The following is a 21473-nucleotide window of genomic DNA, read 5'->3' on the forward strand; positions in this document are numbered from 1 at the left end:
CAATGTTTTACATTGGGTAGTGTCTATAGACACAAGTCATACCAACTGGCTATTTAAAAAGGTGGGTAGACACGGGTTTAGCATCCACAACAGCGTGGTAGAAGCCCGTCAGAAGTCATGAAGAACTGAAAAGAATGCTACCTTTTTAGTGTGAACTGATAAAACTTTGCGGCATATTTATAAGGCAGTAACTTTGATGTTAATCAAATATTCACTTCAGGTGAATCTTCCTAGTGCAAGTTAAATTGCATTGACAGAAAATGTTTGATAAATGTCACATTCACTGCTTTATAAATAGGCCCTTTAGTGAACTAGAAAAAAAAAACTGTTTGAATCCTGGTTCCTGCAAAATTGTTAAATTGGCTTTAAAAGCAAATTTTTTAAAGTGTAAGACTTTAAAAATGAATTATGTTTGGTATTCACAATAATAACATGTGACAATGGCATGGGTAATTATTCCCATACAGAATGTCCTTAAGCAAGGACAATTTAGGAGTGCATGAGTAATTGTGTACTGAGCACATTTTGCATTTGGACCCCAGGGGTTAGAGATACACCACTAGAACATTCTGTTAAAATATATGCATAATGTTCACACAATCTCTGTAGCTATACAATGGTTGATTGCCAAACATTGGAAATCAAATTCGTTCCCTGTTTCACAACTTAAAACAAAAATAAATTTGATCTATATTATGGAAAGAATCTTTCATACCATCTACAACTCTATGAAATTTCACAATAATAAATGGGACCCATGGATTACACACTCGGACATTTTTTTTTCAGACTACTGTACTGGTGATTAAACATTTAGAATCCTATCATTTGACACCACGTTTCCTGCCTAACACTTTAAAGTTATGGAATTATCTTTAATAACACGAGACATTATCTTGGATGTTGTTATGTATCTATTTCCAGTAACTATATATTTGATATCCTTGTTCCTATCTTCATATCAAATTTCCGTATTGGATTGAGATAACTTGAGAATATGTAAGAATGTCATAGTTATGTTTACTCTACGTGATACCATTATTTGTCTTGTAAATGTGCCAACTCTCTTTGTACCACCATTTTCTGTTTCCTTCCAATAAAAGTTTGTATACAAAAAAATATGTATGCATAATGTGACTCATGTTATGGAAAGTTGAAATCTACAAAATGTGACTGTTTTTAGGGGGGATTGCTTTGTTTTATCTCTCAGTTGTCTATATAAGCATATAGACATTTAGACACAAAAAAGTAATATTTGCACTCCATAATGACCCTCCATTTTTTTCATAGCTGCCAAATGTGTCGATATTATAATGTTTTATATGGTAAAAGTTAGGGAGGTTGTTGAAGTAATAAACAAAGCAACTGCAGCATTTTTTTGAAGTACTGTGTAACTGGTTTAAACTCATCTCTGTAAACTTTAAATAAAATACAATTACAAAACTAAATATTTACCAAAATAATATTGCATTAATAGTAACATTTAGTTTAAAAAAAATCTATATTCATTGGTAAAATGTAATCTACTAAAATGTATTAAATAGTTCTGCTTTGCACATCTCAAAACTAACTCTTCCTGGTGGTAAAATACAGTAAATATAATGAACCTTACTACAAAGGCAAATAAACTCGATTGAAAGGAAACAACAAAGTGATAGTAGGATAATTAAATCTGTAGAGATTGCCAGGTTGTGCTTTTGATCAAAAATAGAATAAGCTCTTCGTATTAAGTTCTGACCTTGATATGTATAAAATATTTCTCTAATGTGTCATACAATTAACCATGATGTTCCCTTTAAAATATTAACAATAGCAATGACCACAACAATAATAAATGAAACTAACATTACCTCTCCATTCACTAAAATGTCAAAGCGAATACCAAAGACCTTGAATAAAGTTCTCTTCTTTACACCGTTATCTTTGTAGTACCTTGCATGCCTTTAAGAGTCAAAGAAAAAAAAATGTAAACATTAACAGTTATTCAACAAAAATGTCACACATAAGTTTACATGTCAAGACCAACTAAAGATATTATTTTTACAGGAAGTGGACAACCAACAGATCTAGCAGCATGATCAGTTCCACTTTAGAAGTAAAACTGCAATTTCATCCATTCACTATTGCTTTGTGTAGCAATTTTCTCTACCTATCTGGTATTTACATTTTACTTTTGAAAGTAAACACGTAAAGATTAGCACTGTTTGTCCTGTAAAACCAAATTAAACATGACATACCTGAAGTTATAGCCCTGTGAGGCTGAGTTCTCATCATTGAGTCCATGGAAACTATATGTGGGTTTACAGTATTTATATGGCCAATCCAGATCACACTGCCAATCGATTATAATGCCAATGGTCCCTCCCTACAAAAAACATTAATGATATTGGTAAGACATAATAAATTACAGAATATTTATAGTGTGTACACACAGTATATATGCAAAAATATGTGAGAGTTTAGTACATCTTAAGTTTGCTGCAACTGCATATTTACTGTATACTGTATATGTAGCACCCTACTAGGTAGGATGCTAGGATTACAGGCAAATGTAATTTTTTTTAGCTGCTCTGTAATCATTGGAGCAGCTGCTGATTTCTTTGGGCTGTTCTCGATCTCATAGGCTGTAGGTTTGATTGCTTTCCCCTGTTTTCTAGAGGCTTCTAGAACATTGGGGGCTGGTAGTGTCAAATGGGAAGCTTAAATATTTATTATTCTCTAGCTAATCCCTGGGGAGGTGTGCCTAGTAGATGGCTGGGGGAATATAAATAGCTTGGAGTCTGGAGCAGCCAGGTTCTTGTCCTGCTGGGAAATCCCCAGGCTTAGGGGCTACTGCACCTTCTGGGCCACTTACTGGTGTTGCTGCAGTTCATGGAGGTCCAAGCCGTGGCAGAGCTGGGGGTCTATTCTTATCAACTTTAAAGCTAAATAAGCACTAGGGGGAAACTGGGGGAAGTTCAACTGTCCTGGAGAGACATTGCGAGAATAAACCTGAGCTCCAGATCCATGTGACTTTGTGCTATTTTAAAGGATCAGGGACAGTAGTAGCTTTTTCTGAGACAGCTCTTACAGGAACTCTTTCTAGTAACCCTTAAGAAAGACTGTTCAAAGAAGCCTAGCCTAGTCAAGAGCGTACTCTGGTTACCATACAGTGTGCCTTAAGTATCTATACCACCCTCACCCCGCTCACATCCGAAGTTTAAAAGTAATAAACAATATAAAGACAACCCCTAGACTGCTTATTGGAGCCAGAAGTGAATGGACTGTTGCTTTAGTGATTGGTGGTCTTTTCAGTGTTTAGGGATGGACAATATAATACTAGTGGCCCCTATGGGGCAGTGCTACATATACTGTATACACACACACACACTGTATATATAAAGTTTAGAACTTAAAATGTAAACATTTATCTATTATTATCTCCTAAATGCAGTGAATATGGTAGTGCCCTTAGTACTGCTACTGTTCTGGATACCATGTCTGCAACATTTCTCATTTTTACTATGAGCTTCATATAAATTATCATTGCAAAGAAAACCTAAAATTAAGTAAAAGTCACAAAACCCTCTCTTCAGTCGAAGTTGTTTCTGAATTTCATATTGCTGTATATATGGAATGCATGTATTTATTTACCGCCATGAAGATGCATTTATTATTTCCTTCTTCCTTTAAAATACCAACTTTTTGATTTGTGGTTAACAATGTTTTGCAAACTGGCCAAAAATCTATATGTTGTAAATATGTTGCCTCCTATAGGTTGCAGATTTCTAACCAAGTTTGAGAAGAAACTTGAGCTCTCCATTTTTTTTTCCCTTGCTAAGATATTGCAATTTTCAAAATACATGTTTGTGTTACATTAGTGCCAATTAGCTGATAATGAGCGCTTCTGATACCAAGTCATTTTTGCTTTCTTTTGTTTGTACCATGTCTTGTAGTGGCAAGGAATTTGACTGGAGGAATCAATGAGTGCTGCAGGAACAGGTAAGGTTTCTCAGCGGGCCATGGAGGATGATTCTGGCTTTGCAGGCAGAAGGGGAGATATTTACACACTTTGAATGGGCAAAAAAGTACCTTAATATGTGAAAAAAAGCTCTGTTCTATTTTACAAAATGTTCACCACAATATACAGAGCATCTGCATCTGCGTATTGTGGTGCTGCACAGTGCAGGTGCTGGAGCATACTGTGTATGTGCATTAGGGTGCAGTAAACAATAGCAACACACTACAACATACAAATAGTTCAATGCTGTGCATCACAACACAAATTTTATAGTGAATAAGCCCTTAGTACAGTGTTTGTCTTTATTACATTTGCTAATGACTCTAGCCCTGCGCACTTTTTTTTAGCTGAATTAATCACCAAAATGTTAAATGTACAATTAAAAGTTACATACTGTAGCTATGTTCATCTCAGTGTTTTCTTTTTACTTTATTTTCCATGCAAACTAGAGTTGTATTTTAACGAATATGCTGTATTTTTTTTTACATTGAGAGGGTGCCTTATATATCAATGCAAACGAACCCCTTAGATTTGCATATCTTTTATTTAGACAAATGTACAGTAACTGTTGATCCTGTCAAATGCTTGATTATTACTATTACTTCTAGAAGAGGTCTGTTACTGTTAGCTCTCTACTGCTGAAATCAGCAGCATTGTTGGGCCCTCCAAAATATGGTTCTGCTTTGCATAGAAACCCATCAGCTTCCAGGTTTTATTAACAAAGCGTAATTGAACAAGCTGAAATAAGAAGCTGACTGACTACCATGCACAACTGCACCATATTCTTTGAGTGCTTATGTTTTTGTAAATTTCCCCCAGTATGTCTCACATATAGGCACTTTAAGCCAGAAACTGAAGTTAATGCATTTGAGAAATTAGCATTCTACTGTGAAGTCATTTGCGACCTTTTGTCACATTTCAGGCTTCAAACATAAAGATATAAACTGTAATTTTTGTGAAGAATCAACAACAAGTGGGACACAATCATGAAGTGGAACGAAACTTATTGGATATTTCAAACTTTTTTAACAAATAAAAAACTGAAAAATTGGGCGTGCAAAATTATTCAGCCCCCTTAGTTAATACTTTGTAGCGCCACCTATTGCTGCGATTACAGCTGTAAGTCGCTTGGGGTATGTCTCTATCAGTTTTGCACATCGAGAGACTGACATTTTTGCCAATTCCTCCTTGCAAAACAGCTCGAGCTCAGTGAGGTTGGATGGAGAGCTTTTGTGAACAGCAGTTTTCAGTGCTTTCCACAGATTCTCGATTGGATTCAGGTCTGGACTTTGACTTGGCCATTCTAACACCTGGATATGTTTATTTGTGAACCATTCCATTGTAGATTTTGCTTTATGTTTTGGATCATTGTCTTGTTGGAAGACAAATCTCCGTCCCAGTCTCAGGTCTTTTGCAGACTGTATCAGGTTTTCTTCCAGAATGGTCCTGTATTTGGCTCCATCCATCTTCCCATCAATTTTAACCATCTTCCCTGTCCCTGCTGAAGAAAAGCAGGCCCAAACCATGATGCTGCCACCACCGTGTTTGACAGTGGGGATGGTGTGTTCAGGGTGATGAGCTGTGTTGCTTTTACGCCAAACATAACGTTTTGCATTGTTGCCAAATGTTTGATTTTGGTTTCATCTGACCAGAGCACCTTCTTCCACATGTTTGGTGTGTCTCCCAGGTGGCTTGTGGCAAACTTTAAACTACACTTTTTATGGATATCTTTAAGAAATGCCTTTCTTCTTGCCACTTATCCATAAAGGCCAGATTTGTGCAGTATACGACTGATTGTTGTCCTATGGACAGAGTCTCCCACCTCAGCTGTAGATGTCTGCAGTTCATCCAGAGTTACCATGGGCCTCTTGGCTGCATCTCTGATCAGTCTTCTCCTTGTATGAGCTGAAAGTTTTAGAGGGACGGCCAGGTCTTCGTAGATTTGAAGTGGTCTGATACTCCTTCCATTTCAATATTATCGCTTGCACAGTGCTCCTTGGGATGTTTCAAGCTTGGGAAATCTTTTTGTATCCAAATTCGGCTTTAAACTTCTCCACACCAGTATCTCGGACCTGCCTGGTGTGTTCCTTGTTCTTCATGATGCTCTCTGCGCTTTAAACTGACCTCTGAGACTATAACAGTGCAGGTGCATTTATACGGAGACTTGATTACACACAGGTGGATTCTATTTATCATCATTAGTCATTTAGGTCAACATTGGATCATTCAGAGATTCAGTAAAACTGCAGGAAAGGGCACTAGGGGGCAAACTAATGTCAATTTATTTTATTTTGTAATGTAATCCAATAGGATTACAATATATCAGTGTGTTTGTGTGTTTTACTTTTCAAATTTGCTGCCGGTTCCACCCACCTGCGAGCGTCACGTCGCAGGAGACGGAAGCCGGGGCTCACAGCATTGGGGCGGAAGATCCGGCCGCCGTATGCTGCAGGGACACATCGCGGGATCCTGGGAACAAGGTGAGTAACCTCTACCAGGATCCAGCGATGCTCCCTGGCGGTTACCGCTAATGGCACTAAAATTCCACCCCGAGCCACACTCGGGAATACCGCTAAGGAGGTTAAACAATTCTCTAATTGTCTAATGGGTTTTTCTGAATCTTGCCATCTTTTTTGGTATTACTCCCTTTGCTGCATTTATTAAATGTGGCACTACTGTACTTTTATATTTTTTTTTAGTGGTGCTTATATTATGGAATAGACAGAACCATGGGTCATCAGGGATCTCCGCTGTTATTTCCCCCATGTATTCCCATATATTCGTGCAATCCCACCAAAGATGTGCCATGGTGCCTGTTTGATTACATCCTCTCCAGCATAGGGGCGATTTTTCTGGCTGAAATTTTTGTGCCTTGTCAGGTGTGATGTACCATCTTGCCAAACATTTGTAGTTAATTTCTATCGCATTTATGTCTGCCGACAGCCCATGTAAAGCCCTCAGTACTATGCTCACTTGTTGCTTTTTTATACGTGACCCTAACTCCTTTACCATTTTTCGATGAATGGAGGTATTTTTGGACCTTCAAACATCATGAGCATTTTATAGACCCGGGATATATTATGTTTCAGTTTTGTCTGTGAATTAAATAGTTGTTCTATTGGATTTAAGTTCTCCACGGATCTATTTGCTTGCAGTAGTGTTGTCACGAAATGTTTTAGTTGCAAATATCTCCATTCATCTAAAATCAATTCTCTTTTGTGCCTCAGTTCCTGATATGAACAGATTTTCCCATTTTTTTATCATATCTTTTAACTGTGTATTTTAATCCATTCCCCAAAGTGTGCACTGTTTCCGGGTAAAAAAAAAAAAAATTGTTCCCGCTAGTGAGATTAGTGGCAAAATATATTCCCATTTTGCTTGTCTGTAAATTATATCCCAAACTTTAAAAACATTTCTAGTATTTTCATGCATGTTTACAGCAAACATTTTATATTTTTGAGGTATCCATATGTTCCTATTTAATTGTGTTCCAATTATTGTGTTTTTTATCTTCACCCACTTTTTAATCACTCTTTAAATTTGTCCAGTCTATCGTTCGTGTTAATATTATAGCATTATAATATCTTTTGATGTCTGGTGCAGCTAATCCCCCCCCCTGTGCTTTACCCTTGCTTAGTACCGAGAACTGTACTCTTGGCTTCTTGTTTTGCCATATGAACTTTAAGATCATTGTCTTTATTGTTTTAAAGAATGTTTGAGGGAGGGCAATTGGTAACATCTGAAACTTATACAGGATTTTGGTCTTGTGTATTGCCATCTTTATCACCCTTCATACATCCCACCCACGAAAGTGGTCTTCTTGATATTTTTTAATTTCTGTTTTTATCTTGTTTAACAATGGGATGTCATTTGTGAAGAATGGTGAAAAAATACTGAAACTATACCTAATAGTGATAAAATTACTTTGTTAGAAAACATTGGGGCATCCTACAGGGGGATAAAGTTCTAGGATCTTCTTTACCTGATAAACCTAACATGATCTACAGAAAAGCTCGAAATCTTAAGGATCTCATTGCCACCAACCCAGTACATAAACCAGTTGTGTCAAAATTTTTTTCCAGACAGGTTTTTTTCCCCGTGTAGAAACTGCAAAATCTGTAAAGAAGCTAAAACAATTCACACCAACAAATTTACATCCACAGTTACTGGAAAGGAATACGCCATCAAGGAATTTATTTCCTGTCACACTAAGGGGGTTATATACCTCCTTCAGTGTAACTGTGGTCAACAGTATGTTGGGAGAACTATACGCACAGCAAGCATACGTATAGGAGAACATCTCTCCAACATACGTAAAGGGTTCGCAGGACACAGCGTGTCCCTACATTTTTCTAAATGTCACAAGAAAAACCCTAGCAGTTTAAAAATCACCGTTATTGGAAAATATGTGCCCCATTGGAGGGGCAGCAATCTCAAGAGGTCAATTTCCAGAAGGGAGACCTTCTGGATATATGAAATAAAATGTTTTCGACCCTGGGGACACAACGTAGAATAGGATATCAATGCCCATATAAATAACAGTTGAGGATCTCCCATTTCCTATTCACCGTTCTAACTTTCCAGATATATTAATAAATTCTCATGTATTTTATGCAATTTTAATATTTTAATATTTTAATATTTTATTAGTACACATTTTATATATTATATTATATTTAATACTCATGTCAATGTTACATGTGATTTTATGCATTATTTATGTATAGTGGCATATAGACCCATTTTCATCCATCTGGATGTTAATATGGGAAGTTGGAGGAATGACATTTCCGGTGTCTCTAACATCAATTTCGATCAGCCCATATATATTTATATTTTATATGCTCACTAATTATTGTGAGATCGCATATTCCAAGAAAGAGTTGGATTTTTACATTTTAATGTTTAAATTACATCCCACCGATTTACCCAGTTGAGACAGCAGTTTCCTGTTTTTCTTTGCGGACACCGGAAGTGTCCAATCCTCCAGGAGCGATTTAAGGACGGATGTGGCGGCGCGCACGTCCCTCCTATCTCAGTGGAAGTCTCGTCAGAGAAAACGTGTCAGAGAGGAGGCGTGTCGCACCGTCACTTGCGTCATCCTATTGTCCGTACTGCAGCCGGACAGAGGAGTTTACAGCGGACTCTCTTGCCAATGTCTTCTAGCAACCTATGTTTGTAAGTGTACTACCTTTATTTCAATACAATTATCGGGGGTAATGCACTATTGTCCGCCTCTTTATATTTCTCCTATGGTACTTGGTGGAGTTTATTAGAAGAGCGGACCTACAAGGTTGGGGAGTCTGCCCAGGGCGTTTGGCCATCCAAGAGAACCTTCATCCAGGGTGATTTTACCGCGCTTAAACTGCACCTTTTGGTAAGAGGCCCATCAGTATGTACACACAGAGTGGGAGTGGGGTGAAGGTTCTCTCCTATCAGTTGGCCGTATTTGTAAATAACTGCCCATCAGCTGTCAGTGTCTGGTAAGGAGATAAGCATGTAGGTGGTGGGAATCACTTAATCACACAGTTGTTTCATCACCAGATTTGATTTCTCACTTCACATCAAGAAGTTTGGTCACTGTCACAGGGTGAAGATTGTTCAATATATTGGACCAGTTGTGGACTTATTGATTTTTTATCACCGCTTATCATCACCGGAATACTTACAGTTTTCACTTGCACTTTATAGACTATTGATTTGAATTTTCATTTATATGGTCACATGTGTATTTCATTCATTGTTTTAGTGTGTTTACGCTAAGAACCATAATTTTGTTTAGCGCACCCAATTTACAGCAATGGGATGTAATTTGTCTGTTATAAATTCCCAAGAGATGGTGTTAAATTTACCCCAAGGTATGTTAGTTCTTTTAAACCCCATGTAAATGGAAAATTCCTCTGTAGAGCTAACTCTTCTTCTTTACTCAGATTTATATTCAAGATTACCCTTTCTTAGAGGATTGCTCTTTAAATTTGAGGGTTCGCCGTATTTTTCTCAGTTCTTTTAATACATTTGGCTATAGGCCACCTAACCAAGGGGAGGAGGTAGAGCTGGAATTTTTAGCACTAATAGGTAAAGCGGCAAAACTAGGATCAGTCATCATATTGGGGGACTTCAATTATCCCGACATTGACTGGGAAGAGGGGACTGCACACTCGCATAAGGCCCGGCTATTCACGGAAACCTTACAGGATAACTACATGTCGCAGTTGGTGGATTCCCCTACTAGAGAGAATGCTATCCTGGATTTATTGATCACTAATGACCCAGACATAATCTCGGAGGTAGGAGTCCAGGACAACCTGGGCTCTAGCGATCACAGGATGATCACATTTAGTATAAATAACAATATAAAAAGGCAAGTGGGGAACATAAGAACCCTAAACTTCAGAAGGGCAGACTTTCCAAAATTGTACTCATTGATGGAAAGGGTAAACTGGGACCAAACCCTGGGATCACTGACCACAGAGGAAAAATGGGAATGCTTTAGAACAATATTAAGCAAAGGCATCTTGCAGTGCATTCCTATGGGGAATAAATTTAGAAGAGACAAAGCCAAACCTGGCTGGCTAAACCGTAGCGTTAAAAAACTTATTAGGGGAAAAAAATTGGCCTTCAAGAAATATAAATCAGAGGGCACCGTATCGGCCTTCCAGCAATACAAGGAGGAAAATAAGAAGTGTAAACACGAAATCAAGATGGCTAAAATCAACTTTGAGAGACAAATAGCGGAGGATAGTAAAAAAAACCCAAAGAAATTCTTTAAATATATCAACAGCAAAAAAACTAGGGCAGAGCATATTGCACACATAATTAGCGATGATGGGAGGATGGTTACAGAGGACACTGAAAAAGCAACCGTGCTGAATTCTTTTTTCTCGTCAGTCTTTACGCAGGAAAAGGAAGGGTACACTGACCATGACTGTATGGTTAGTAGTAATACACAGGACTTGCCACTATGGCTAACAGAGGGGGAAATCAGGGAAAGACTGGATAAACTTAACACAAACAAATCACCAGGCCCGGATGGCGTACATCCGAGAGTGCTCAAGGAACTCAGTATGGTTATATCTAGACCACTGTTCCTGATCTTTGCTGACAGTATTAGGACAGGAGATGTACCAGGGGATTGGAGGAAGGCTAACGTGATTCCGATATTCAAAAAGGGCCAGAGACATATCCCGGGAAATTATAGGCCTGTCAGTCTGACATCAATAATATGTAAACTTTTGGAGGGGATGATAAGGGACTATATCGTAGAGTATGCTAAAGACAACAACATCATCAGTAGTAACCAGCACGGGTTTACAAATGGGCGATCTTGTCAAACCAATCTCTTAGCATTCTACGAGGAAGTGAGCTGTGAGCTAGATAGGGGGAGACCAGTGGATGTGGTGTACTTGGATTTCGCTAAGGCGTTTGATACAGTTCCCCACAAGCGCTTAATTTATAAAATAAGGTCTGCAGGTATCGACAGCAGGGTTTGCTCTTGGATACGGAATTGGCTAAAAGGCCGTGTCCAAAGGGTAGTAATAAACAGCACATACTCAGACTGGTCTGAGGTAGTAAGCGGGGTGCCCCAGGGCTCAGTCCTGGGACCAACCTTGTTCAATTTATTCATAAACAGCATTGAGGACGGGATCAGTAGTTCGTTATCAGTTTTTGCAGATGACACAAAATTGGCCAGGGCAATAACTGCACAGCATGAAGCAGATATCCTACAGAATGACCTGGACAAAATTACGGAGTGGGCAACGACATGGCAAATGAGGTTTAACGTAGAGAAGTGTAAGGTTTTGCACTTGGGGACCAAAAACATAAAAACACAATACACGTTAGGAGGGGAACCCTTGGGGGAATCAAAAATGGAGAAGGATCTGGGAGTCTTAGTTGATGATAGATTAGGCAACAGCATGCAATGCCAAGCGGCAGCTTCCAAAGCCAACAGAATATTAGCATGCATAAAGAAAGGGATGTATTCCAGAGATAAGACTATAATCCTTCCACTTTATAAAACTCTGGTCCGACCGCATCTGGAGTATTCTGTCCAGTTCTGGTCGCCAGTCCTCAGGAGGGATGTGTTGGAGCTGGAGAAAGTCCAGAGAAGGGCAACTAAACTGATTAGGGGGTTGGAGGACCTTACCTATGAAGAGCGGCTGCAATCGCTCGATTTATTTTCCCTGGAGAAAAGACTTCTGAGAGGGGACATGATAGCAATTTATAAATATCTTAATGGGGATCTCAGCTTAGAAGAAAAGCTGTTCATTCGAAGGAATTGCATGAGGACTCGAGGACATACAATGCGATTAGAGGAGAAGCGTTTTAACCTCAGGCAACGTGGGGGGTTCTTTACTGTTAGGGCTACAAGATTGTGGAATTGTCTACCACAAGAGGTGGTTTCTGCGGGTAGTATGGTGACTTTCAAAAGACTCTTAGACTTACATCTCAAGGATCAGGAGATTGAGGGCTATGTTAGATGATTACAGTCACACACACCTACACAGGTTGAACTGGATGGACTATTGTCTTTATTCAACCTCACCTACTATGTATGTAACTATGTAATTTGGGAGCATTGTTCTAAGACTAAATATTTAAAACAGGACATGCGTATGCCGCTGTTTTATGTTCTTCATCTCCTATCCTCACCCCACCATGTCCTTACTATTTCATATAGTGGCCAAAAATGGCTCCAGCGACAGTAAAAAATACAGTATCTCACAATACTGAGTACACCCTCACATTTTTGTAAATATTTTATTATATCCTTCCATGTGAAAACACTGAAGAAATTACACTTTGCTACAATGTAAATTAGTGAGTGTACAGCTTGTATAACAGTTTACATTTGCTGTTCTCTCAAAATAACTCACACAGCCATTAATGTCTAAACCTCTGGCAACAAAAGTGAGGACACATCTAAGTGAAAATGTCAAAAAAGGGGCCCATTAGCCATTTTCCCTCCCTGGTGTCATGTGACTCGTTAGTGTTACAAGGTCTCAGGTGTGAATGGGGAGCAGGTGTGTTAAATTTGGTGTTCTCGCTCTCACTCTTTACTGGTCACTGGAAGTTCAACATGGCAAAAAACTCTGAGGATCTGAAAAAAAAATTACTTCTCCACATAAAGATGGCCTAGGCTATAGGGAGAATGCCAAGACCCTGAAACTGAGCTGCAGCACCTTGGCCAAGACCATACAGCGGTTTAACAGGACAGGTTCCACTGAGAACAGGCCTCGCCATGGTTGACCAAAGAAGTGTCATATCCAGAGGTTGTCTTTGGGAAATAGACGTATGAGTGCTGCCAGCATTGCTCACCCCTAAGTGAAAATGTCCGATTTGGCCCCAAAGTGTCAATATTTTGTGTGGCCACCACTATTTTCCAGCACTGCCTTAACCCTCTTGGGCCTGGAGTTTACCAGATCTTCACAGGTTGCCACTGGAGTCCTCTTCTACTCCCTAATGATGACATCACGGAGCTGGTGGATGTTAAAGACGTTGCGTTCCTCCACCTTTTGTTTGAAGATGTCCCACAGATGCTCAATAGGGTTTAGGTTTGGAGACATGCATGGCCAGTCCATCACCTTTAACCTCAGCTTCTTTAGCAAGGCAGTGGTCATCCTGGAGGTGTGTTTGGGGTCATTATCATGTTGGAATACTGCCCTGCGGCCCAGTCTCGAAGGGAGGGGGATCATACTCTGCTTCAGTACGTCACAGTAAATATGACTATATAAATATTGGCATTCCTGGTTCCTTCAATGAACTGTAGCTCCCCAGTGCTGGCAGCACTCATGCAGCCTCAGACCATGACATTCCCACCACCATGCTTGACTGTAGGCAAGACACACTTGTTTTTGTACTCCTCACCTGGTTGCCGCCACACACGCCTGACACCAACTAAACCAAGTTTATCTTGGTCTCATCAGACCACAAGACATGGTTCCAGCAATCTATGTCCTTAGTCTGCTTGTCTTCAGCAAAGTGTCTGTGGGCTTCCTTCTGCATCATCTTTAAAATGGGCTTCCTTCTGGGACAACAGCCATGCAGACCAATTTGATGCAATTACGGCATATGATCTGAGCACTGACAGGCTGACCTCTCACCCCTTTAATCTCTGCAGCAATGCTAGCAGCACTCATACGTCTATTTCCCAAAGACAACTTCTGGATATGGTGCTGAGCATGTGCACTCCACCTTTTTGGTCCACCATGGAGAGGCCTGTTCTGAGTGGAACCTGTCCTGTTAAACCACTGTATGGTCTTGTCCACAGTACTGCAGCTCAGTTTTAGTGTCTTGGCAATCTTTATGTAGAGCAACAATTCTTTTTTCCAGGGTTCATACACATTTTAACCAATAAAATTCCATGACTTTTCCATGACTTTTCCATGACTTCACGTAAATATTCATGACCTAAAATTTCATGAAATGTCTATGTATACATGTTAAATAAGAAGAAAATCCATGTCACACCCAGCATATTTTTACTAAAATAAATGACAATCTTTGTAGTGTACAATACCTCTGCAGTTAGGGTTTCGTTTCTGGATACAGCGTGACTAAAAATGGTCCCTTGTTTTACAGTGGATGAGATGGAAGCACCACTGCCGCAGCTGGGAGCGGGTGTCACTTCGAGCGCACGGGTGAAAAAGCTGAGAACTCTGATGTAGGGGGGGACTCTGGTGACCAAAGACCACTTTCCACAGAGTGAATGCACTAAGGAAGGGAGGGGGGGGGGTCCTGATACAAGGAGGAACCTTTATAACAGTGCCCCCTTAAATAAGTGACCCCCCCCCCTCAGACTGGCCGGGCAGCACTGTCACTGACCTCCTCTTAGGTGCACCATGCTCTGGTTTTATCCTGTAGTCTCCTCTCCCCAGTCCACACATGTCTGACTTCTCCTGTGATCCCCATCCCGACAGCACTCCCACTTTTGACTCCTCTCCAGACCCCCTCAGAGACTGCAGACATGATAAAAGACAAGAGATGGTCAGAGATTACGGACATGATAGAAGAGATGGTTAGAGGCTGTGGACATGGTACAGGAGGTGGTCAAAGGCTGCGGACATGGTACAGGAGGTAGTTAGAGGCTGTGGACATGGTACAGGAGATGGTTACAGGCTGCGGACATAATACATGAGGTGGTTAGAGGCTTGCAGGGGCGTTGGAAGGCGCAGGTGAGCGGAGAGCACTGGGGGGGGGGCAGGCAGGGAAAACCAGGGGGGATGTAGAGCACAGGGGGAGGCGGGGAACTGGAGAGCACTGTCTGGGGGGGGACAGGAAATCACTGAGGGGGAGCCAGGGGGGGGAGATCACTGGGGGAGCCAGACTAAGAGCACGGAGGGGGCTAAAAGAGCACTTAGGGGGGCCAGCAAAGGAAGTTGTATAGGAGGGGATGGGGCAGCTGCATATAGAGGAATTTAACTTTCCATATTCCTAGTGCAGCTTCTGAGAGGAGGAGAAACAACATTCAGTGACATGAGGAATATGAAAGTTCAATTCCTCTCTATGCAGCTGTCCCCCCCCCCATTCCTGACATTCCTCACTGACATTCCTCACTGACATTCCACACTGACATTCCTGACATTCCTCACTGACATTCCTCACTGACATTCCTGACATTCCTCACTGACATTCCTGACATTCCTCACTGACATTCCTCACTGACATTCCTGACATTCCTCACTGACATTCCTGACATTCCTCACTGACATTCCTCACTGACATTCCTGACATTCCTCACTGACATTCCTGACATTCCTCACTGACATTACTGACATTCCTCACTGACATTCCTGACATTCCTCACTGACATTCCTCACTGGCATTCCTGACATTCCTCACTGACATTCCTCACTGACATTCCTGAAATTCCTCACTGACATTCCTGACATTCCTCACAGACATTCCTCACATTCCTCACTGACATTCCTGACATTCCTCACTGACATTCCTCACTGACATTCCTGACATTCCTCACTGACATTCCTGACATTCCTCACTGACATTCCTCACTGACATTCCTCACTGACATTCCTGACATTCCTCACTGACATTCCTCACTGACATTCCTGACATTCCTCACTGACATTCCTGACATTCCTCACTGACATTCCTCACTGACATTCCACAATAGACTCCTCACTGACATTCCTTCTGCCGCTGCCTTCTTCACACAGATGCGGGCGGCCCGATGGACACCGGCCTGACACCCCCCCCCCAGTGCGGAGATGCGGGCGGCCCCGCGGACACCGGCCTGACACCCCCCAGTGCACGCGCCCCCCCCCCTCGCTGGTACGTCCCTGAGAGCGGGACAGTATAGCCACGATTTCTTAGTTTCAGTTTCAGCGGATCAATCTGCCGCAGAGTTCCGAGCCTGTCACGGTCTATTCATATTGAAGAGACCAGTGATCAGGCTTCAGCTGTGCGCTGCGGCAGATTAATCCACCTAAACCCGAAACACAGAAAATAGTCCCACTTACTGTCCCCGCTCCCACAGAATACAGGGGGCCCCGAGACAAGAATAAATAGTTGCACAACACAATTCAATGACTTTTCCAAAACTTAGTAAGTTTTCCCATTTTCCAGGACTTTTCCAGTCCTGGAAAGTGTCATGTCAAAATCCCATGACTTTTCCAGGATTTTCATGACCGTACGAACCCTGTTTTTCAGATCCTCAGGGAGTTCTTTGCCATGAGGTGCCATGTTGAACTTCCAGTGACCAGTATGAGATAGTGAGAGCGATAACACGCCTGCTCCCCATTCACACCTGAGACCTTGTAACACTAATGAGTCACATGACACTGGGGAGGGAAAATGGTTAATTGGTCCCAATTTAGACATTTTCACTTAGGGGTGTACTAACTTTTGTTGCCAGCGGTTTAGACACTAATGGCTGTGTGTTGAGGTATTTTGAGAGGGACACCAAATTTACACTGTTATACAAGCTGTACACTCACTACTTTACTTTGTAGCAAAGTGTCATTTCTTTAGTGTCACATTAAAAGATATAATAAAATATTTACAAAAATGTGAAGGGTGTACTCACTTTTGTGGGATACTGTAACATTTCAATGGGTGGTGATAGGTTCCCGTTCACCTTCACTGATGCTGTGGGGTGATTATGTAAGGTTTTAATCCACTGGGCCATTTTATGGCATTTTCTTACCTGCTCTATTGTGTTCATCATAAATCCCCCGTTTACCCTGTCAAAAGCCTTTTCGGCGTATATTGACAGGAATATAGCTGGGGGTTTAGTACCTCTTATTTTGTGCAACAGTAATAGCATTCTTATGCCATTGTCCTTGCCTTCCCTTCCCTTCCCTTCCTGGAATAAACCCTATTAGATCCATATGGATCCAACTGGGCATCACTTCTTTTAACCACTTTACCACCGGAGGATTTTCCTGCTAAAAGACCAGGGGTTATTTAGCGATTTTTTACTGCGTGACTTTAACGGACAATCGCGCGGTCGTGCGACGCTGTACCTAAACGAATTTCACGTCCTTTTTTTCCCACAAACAGAGCTTTCTTTTGGTGGTATTTGATCACCTGTGCGATTTTTTGATCACGCGCTATAAACAAAAAAAGAGCGTAATTTTTGCAAAAACAACAATATTTTTCACTTTTTTTTATATGAAATTCCCCCAAAAAAAAATGTAAAAATCAAAATTTTTTAAAATTTTCGGCCAATTTGTTTTACGCTACCTATGTTTGGTAAAAAAAATCGCAAAAAGCGTATTTTGATTGGTTTGCGCAAAAGTTATCGCGTTTACTAACAAAGGGAAAGATTTTTGTCATTTTTGGTGTTTTTTTTTTTAACGAGTAATGGCGGCGATCTGCGATTTTTTTGCGGTACTGCGACATTGCGGCGGACAGATCGGACCCTTGACTGACATTTTTGACACTTTTGGGGGTACCAGTGACATTACTGCAGTAATCAGTGCTATATATATGCACTGTTACTGCAAAAATGACACTGGCAGGGAAGGGGTTAACAGTATTGGACAGGGAGGGGTTAAGTGTGTCCTAGGGGCGTGATTCTAACTGTGCAGGGACAGGTCTACTAGTGTAAAAACAAAGATCAACAGTTCTACATAGTAGAACTGTTTGATCTTCACTTTTACACAGGGAGACCTGACAGGTGGCTTGTTTACACAAGCCGCTCTGTCTTTCTCCCGCTGTAGCAGCGATCGTAGTGTGACCGGCGGACATCGGGTCCGCCAGTCACACTCCCGCACTCCTCCGTGAACGAGCCGAGGCGGGCGCGCGCCTCGGCGGGCGCGCGCCCGCCCGCTATTGGCTCTGGAAGGAGTGACAGGCGAGCGACGTAGACCTACGTCACTCTGCCTGGCCGGGGCCGACTGCCGCAGTAAATATACTGTGCGCAGTCGGCAAGCGGTTAATCTTGTGGCTAGAACTTTTGCATATAAATTTGTATAGGTATTTAAAAGCGCTATTGGTCTATAGTTAGAACACAGAGTTACATCTTTCCCTTCTTTCGGTATGATTGTGATGTATGCCTGCAGTGATTCTTTCCTCATCTCCTCCCCCTCTCCTAATTTATTCATATACGTGCACATTTTTGGCATTAATTGTTCTCCAAATTTTTTATAATATCGTATTGTAAATCCATCTGGACCTGGGCTCTTCCCTGTCGCTGTGCTCTTTATTGCTGCCCTTATCTCCAATTGTGTTATTGGTTCCTACAGGGCTTGAAATTTTTCTGATAATATTTTAGGTAAATTCGCTTCTCTTAAATATTCTTGTATTTTTTGTTTCCTTTCTAATTTTTTGTGGTCCTTTTTGCCTCATTGTGTATAAGGTACTATGTGGACTATTTCCCCTTTACTGTTTTTCATTTTCGCTATATAATTTAGCAATTTTTTTCTAGCCTTCCTAAATTTTTCTCTGGCCTAATCCTCCATTTGCATCTGTCCTTGGGTGCTCTATTAAATACCTGGCTTGTCTCTTGTTCCATTATTACAAGGACCTGTTGTGTCTCCACATCTGTTCTCTTTTTATGTATTTGTTCCAACTCATGTATTTCTTTTAGGAGCCTTTTCATGTTGTTTGACCTTTCCTTCTTTTTTCTAGAGACAATTGATATCAATTTGCACCTACATAGGCCTTAGGGGCCTCCCAAATCGTGGCCTCTGATACCCCTGAGGATTAGTTTAACAGGAAGTATTGTTTCAATTCTTTCTTTATTTTATCTTCTACTTCTATATCATGTATCAGGTCCTCATAAAACCTCCAGGTACTTATCCTAGTCTAAGTGCCTGTAAACTTCAGCTCCGCTATTCCGGTGCATGATCTGGTAATGACATTACTTCTATGGATGTTTTTTCCACAGATTCTAACAGTCTGTGCTCCACCATAGTGTAGTCTAGTCTTGAATTTGTCCTGTGCACTGGGGAGTGGAACGAATAATCCCTTGTCCGGGGGTGTTGGGCCCACCATACATCCACCAGTTGGCACTAGCGTAGTTTCTTCTTCACTGACCTTAATTGGGAGTTTCCAGTCCCCAGTGCACATGATGTACTATCCAGCCTTTGATCCATGCTGAAATTCAAGTCAACCTTTCTTAAAGTCCATTAGTTTCCCCAGAATTACCTTCAGATTCCCTTTCAGGTTTCTATTAGGACCATATATGTTCACCAATGTACACTCCATACCCTGTTGGTTTATATAACTTATGTATTGATACCTTGTATGCTATGTCACTGAATTTCTGTCCTGTTTGCTCCACAATATATCCAAGTCGAAAAACAGGACAAAGTGGGTCTTTATCTTCGTCATAGATACATTTCTTTAGGTAATCACTGGTTACGGATTCCACTAAATTCTGTCTGAAAAATAAAAATAAACCAAAAAAAGGTCACAAACAAAAATTTAGATGACACCTTTTGATAGTGATAAATAAACACAGAAACTTTTGTAACGTTGAATTGCTAACCTCCTTTTTTCCAATGTATCTTTGTATTCATCTATTACACACTCAATAAAATGGAGACGCTACAAATATGTGACTATAAGTGATTAAATTACAGAGATGTTACATTTTTACTATTCCCCTAAAGTAATATTATTATTAATATTATTATACAGAATTTGTATAGCGCTAACAGTTTACGCAGCACTTTACAATATAAAAGGGAGACAGTACAGCTACAACACAATAAAATTCAAGAGGGTTTGAAGTAGGGATCGACCGATTATCAGCAAAGCCGTATCGAGGGCCGATATGCAGTTTCCCCGATATATATCGGAATCGGCCCCGGCGGATACCAATATTGCCGATATTGTGGTGACGGCATTGCGTATATTGCACACTGGGAGAGCTTCTGCCTTCTTAGGCCACCTCTCTCAGCCTCGTCTGGATTCTGGACAGTGACTGTACACTACAGTCACAGTGCACAGTGTGTTTAAGCCGCTGCGCCCACATACTGGAGTCTGGACTTGAGTCGGGAGTGGGACAGTGAGTGATTCTCATACAGTACAGTCACAGTGCATTTAACACAGCCACCGTGGCCACATACATACACCCACCCACAGCTGCCCGGTGCCAGCCACCCACACACCCATAGGCCTGTACAAGCCAGCCAGCCAGCCACACCACAGGGTGCCAGCCACCCACCACAACACAGGGTGCCAGCCAGCCAGCCATCCACCTCAGGGTGCCAGCCAGCCACCCACAACACTACAGGGTGCCAGTCAGCCACCCACCACAGGGTGCCTGCCAGCCAGCCACCAAAGGGTGCCAGCCACCCAGCCACCAAAGGGTGCCAGCCAGTCAGCCACCCACCACACCACAGGGTGCCAGCCAGCCACCCACCACAGGGTGCCAGCCAGCCACCCACCACAGGGTACCAGCCAGCCACCCACCACAGGGTGCCAGCCAGCCACCAAACGGTGCCAGATAAGCCAGCCACCCACCAGCCAGCCAGCCTGCCACCCACAACAGGGTGCCAGTCACAGCCAGCCACCCACCCACCAAAGGATGCCAGCCAGCCAGCCACCCACCCACCAAAGGGTGCCAGTCACTCATCACCACAGGGTGCCAGCCAGCCAGTTTTTTTCAGCCTATATTCAATTTCATTAGTGTCTTTCAAATTTCAATGGAGATGGATGCAGATAGAAAAATTAAAAGTGTGGTCTGAGAGTATTTCTCATCTCCATCTACGGGAAAAGCAGCAACAGTGTGCAACACGTGCAAAAACATTGTAAGCTTGGAATCAATAACTGCAAAAACCAAAAATACGTCAAATCTTTGGGCCCATCTAAGAGTTCATCATGTTGAATTGTATCATGCAGCAGAGAAAAAACAAAATGAATCACAAGGTAAAACATCACTATCAGTGACAACAATAATAGATATGTTTCAGAAAAAAACAGGTGGCTAAAATAAGATGGAAGATCCCAACTGTTGGATAGAGTAATCACAGAGATGATGGTCACTGATAACCAGCCATTT

The 21473-nt window shown here is 41.4% G+C and overlaps 1 protein-coding gene across 1 annotated transcript in view; it reads right to left on the reverse strand.

Annotated features, from left to right (window-relative positions):
* Nucleotides 1-21473, reverse strand: part of P2RX1 (purinergic receptor P2X 1) — a 168997-nt gene that overhangs the window by 21217 nt on the left and 126307 nt on the right. The window contains exons 7-9 of the mRNA XM_082244978.1: nucleotides 19707-19848; nucleotides 2238-2365; nucleotides 1851-1941 (exon numbers count right to left, since the gene is read on the reverse strand). Of these exons, the coding sequence (XP_082101104.1) occupies nucleotides 1851-1941; nucleotides 2238-2365; nucleotides 19707-19848 (361 nt within the window). The remainder of the gene's footprint in view (nucleotides 1-1850; nucleotides 1942-2237; nucleotides 2366-19706; nucleotides 19849-21473) is intronic.

This window comes from Pelophylax lessonae (assembly GCF_965119305.1).
Source record: "Pelophylax lessonae genome assembly, chromosome: 2".
NCBI lineage: Eukaryota > Metazoa > Chordata > Amphibia > Anura > Ranidae > Pelophylax > Pelophylax lessonae.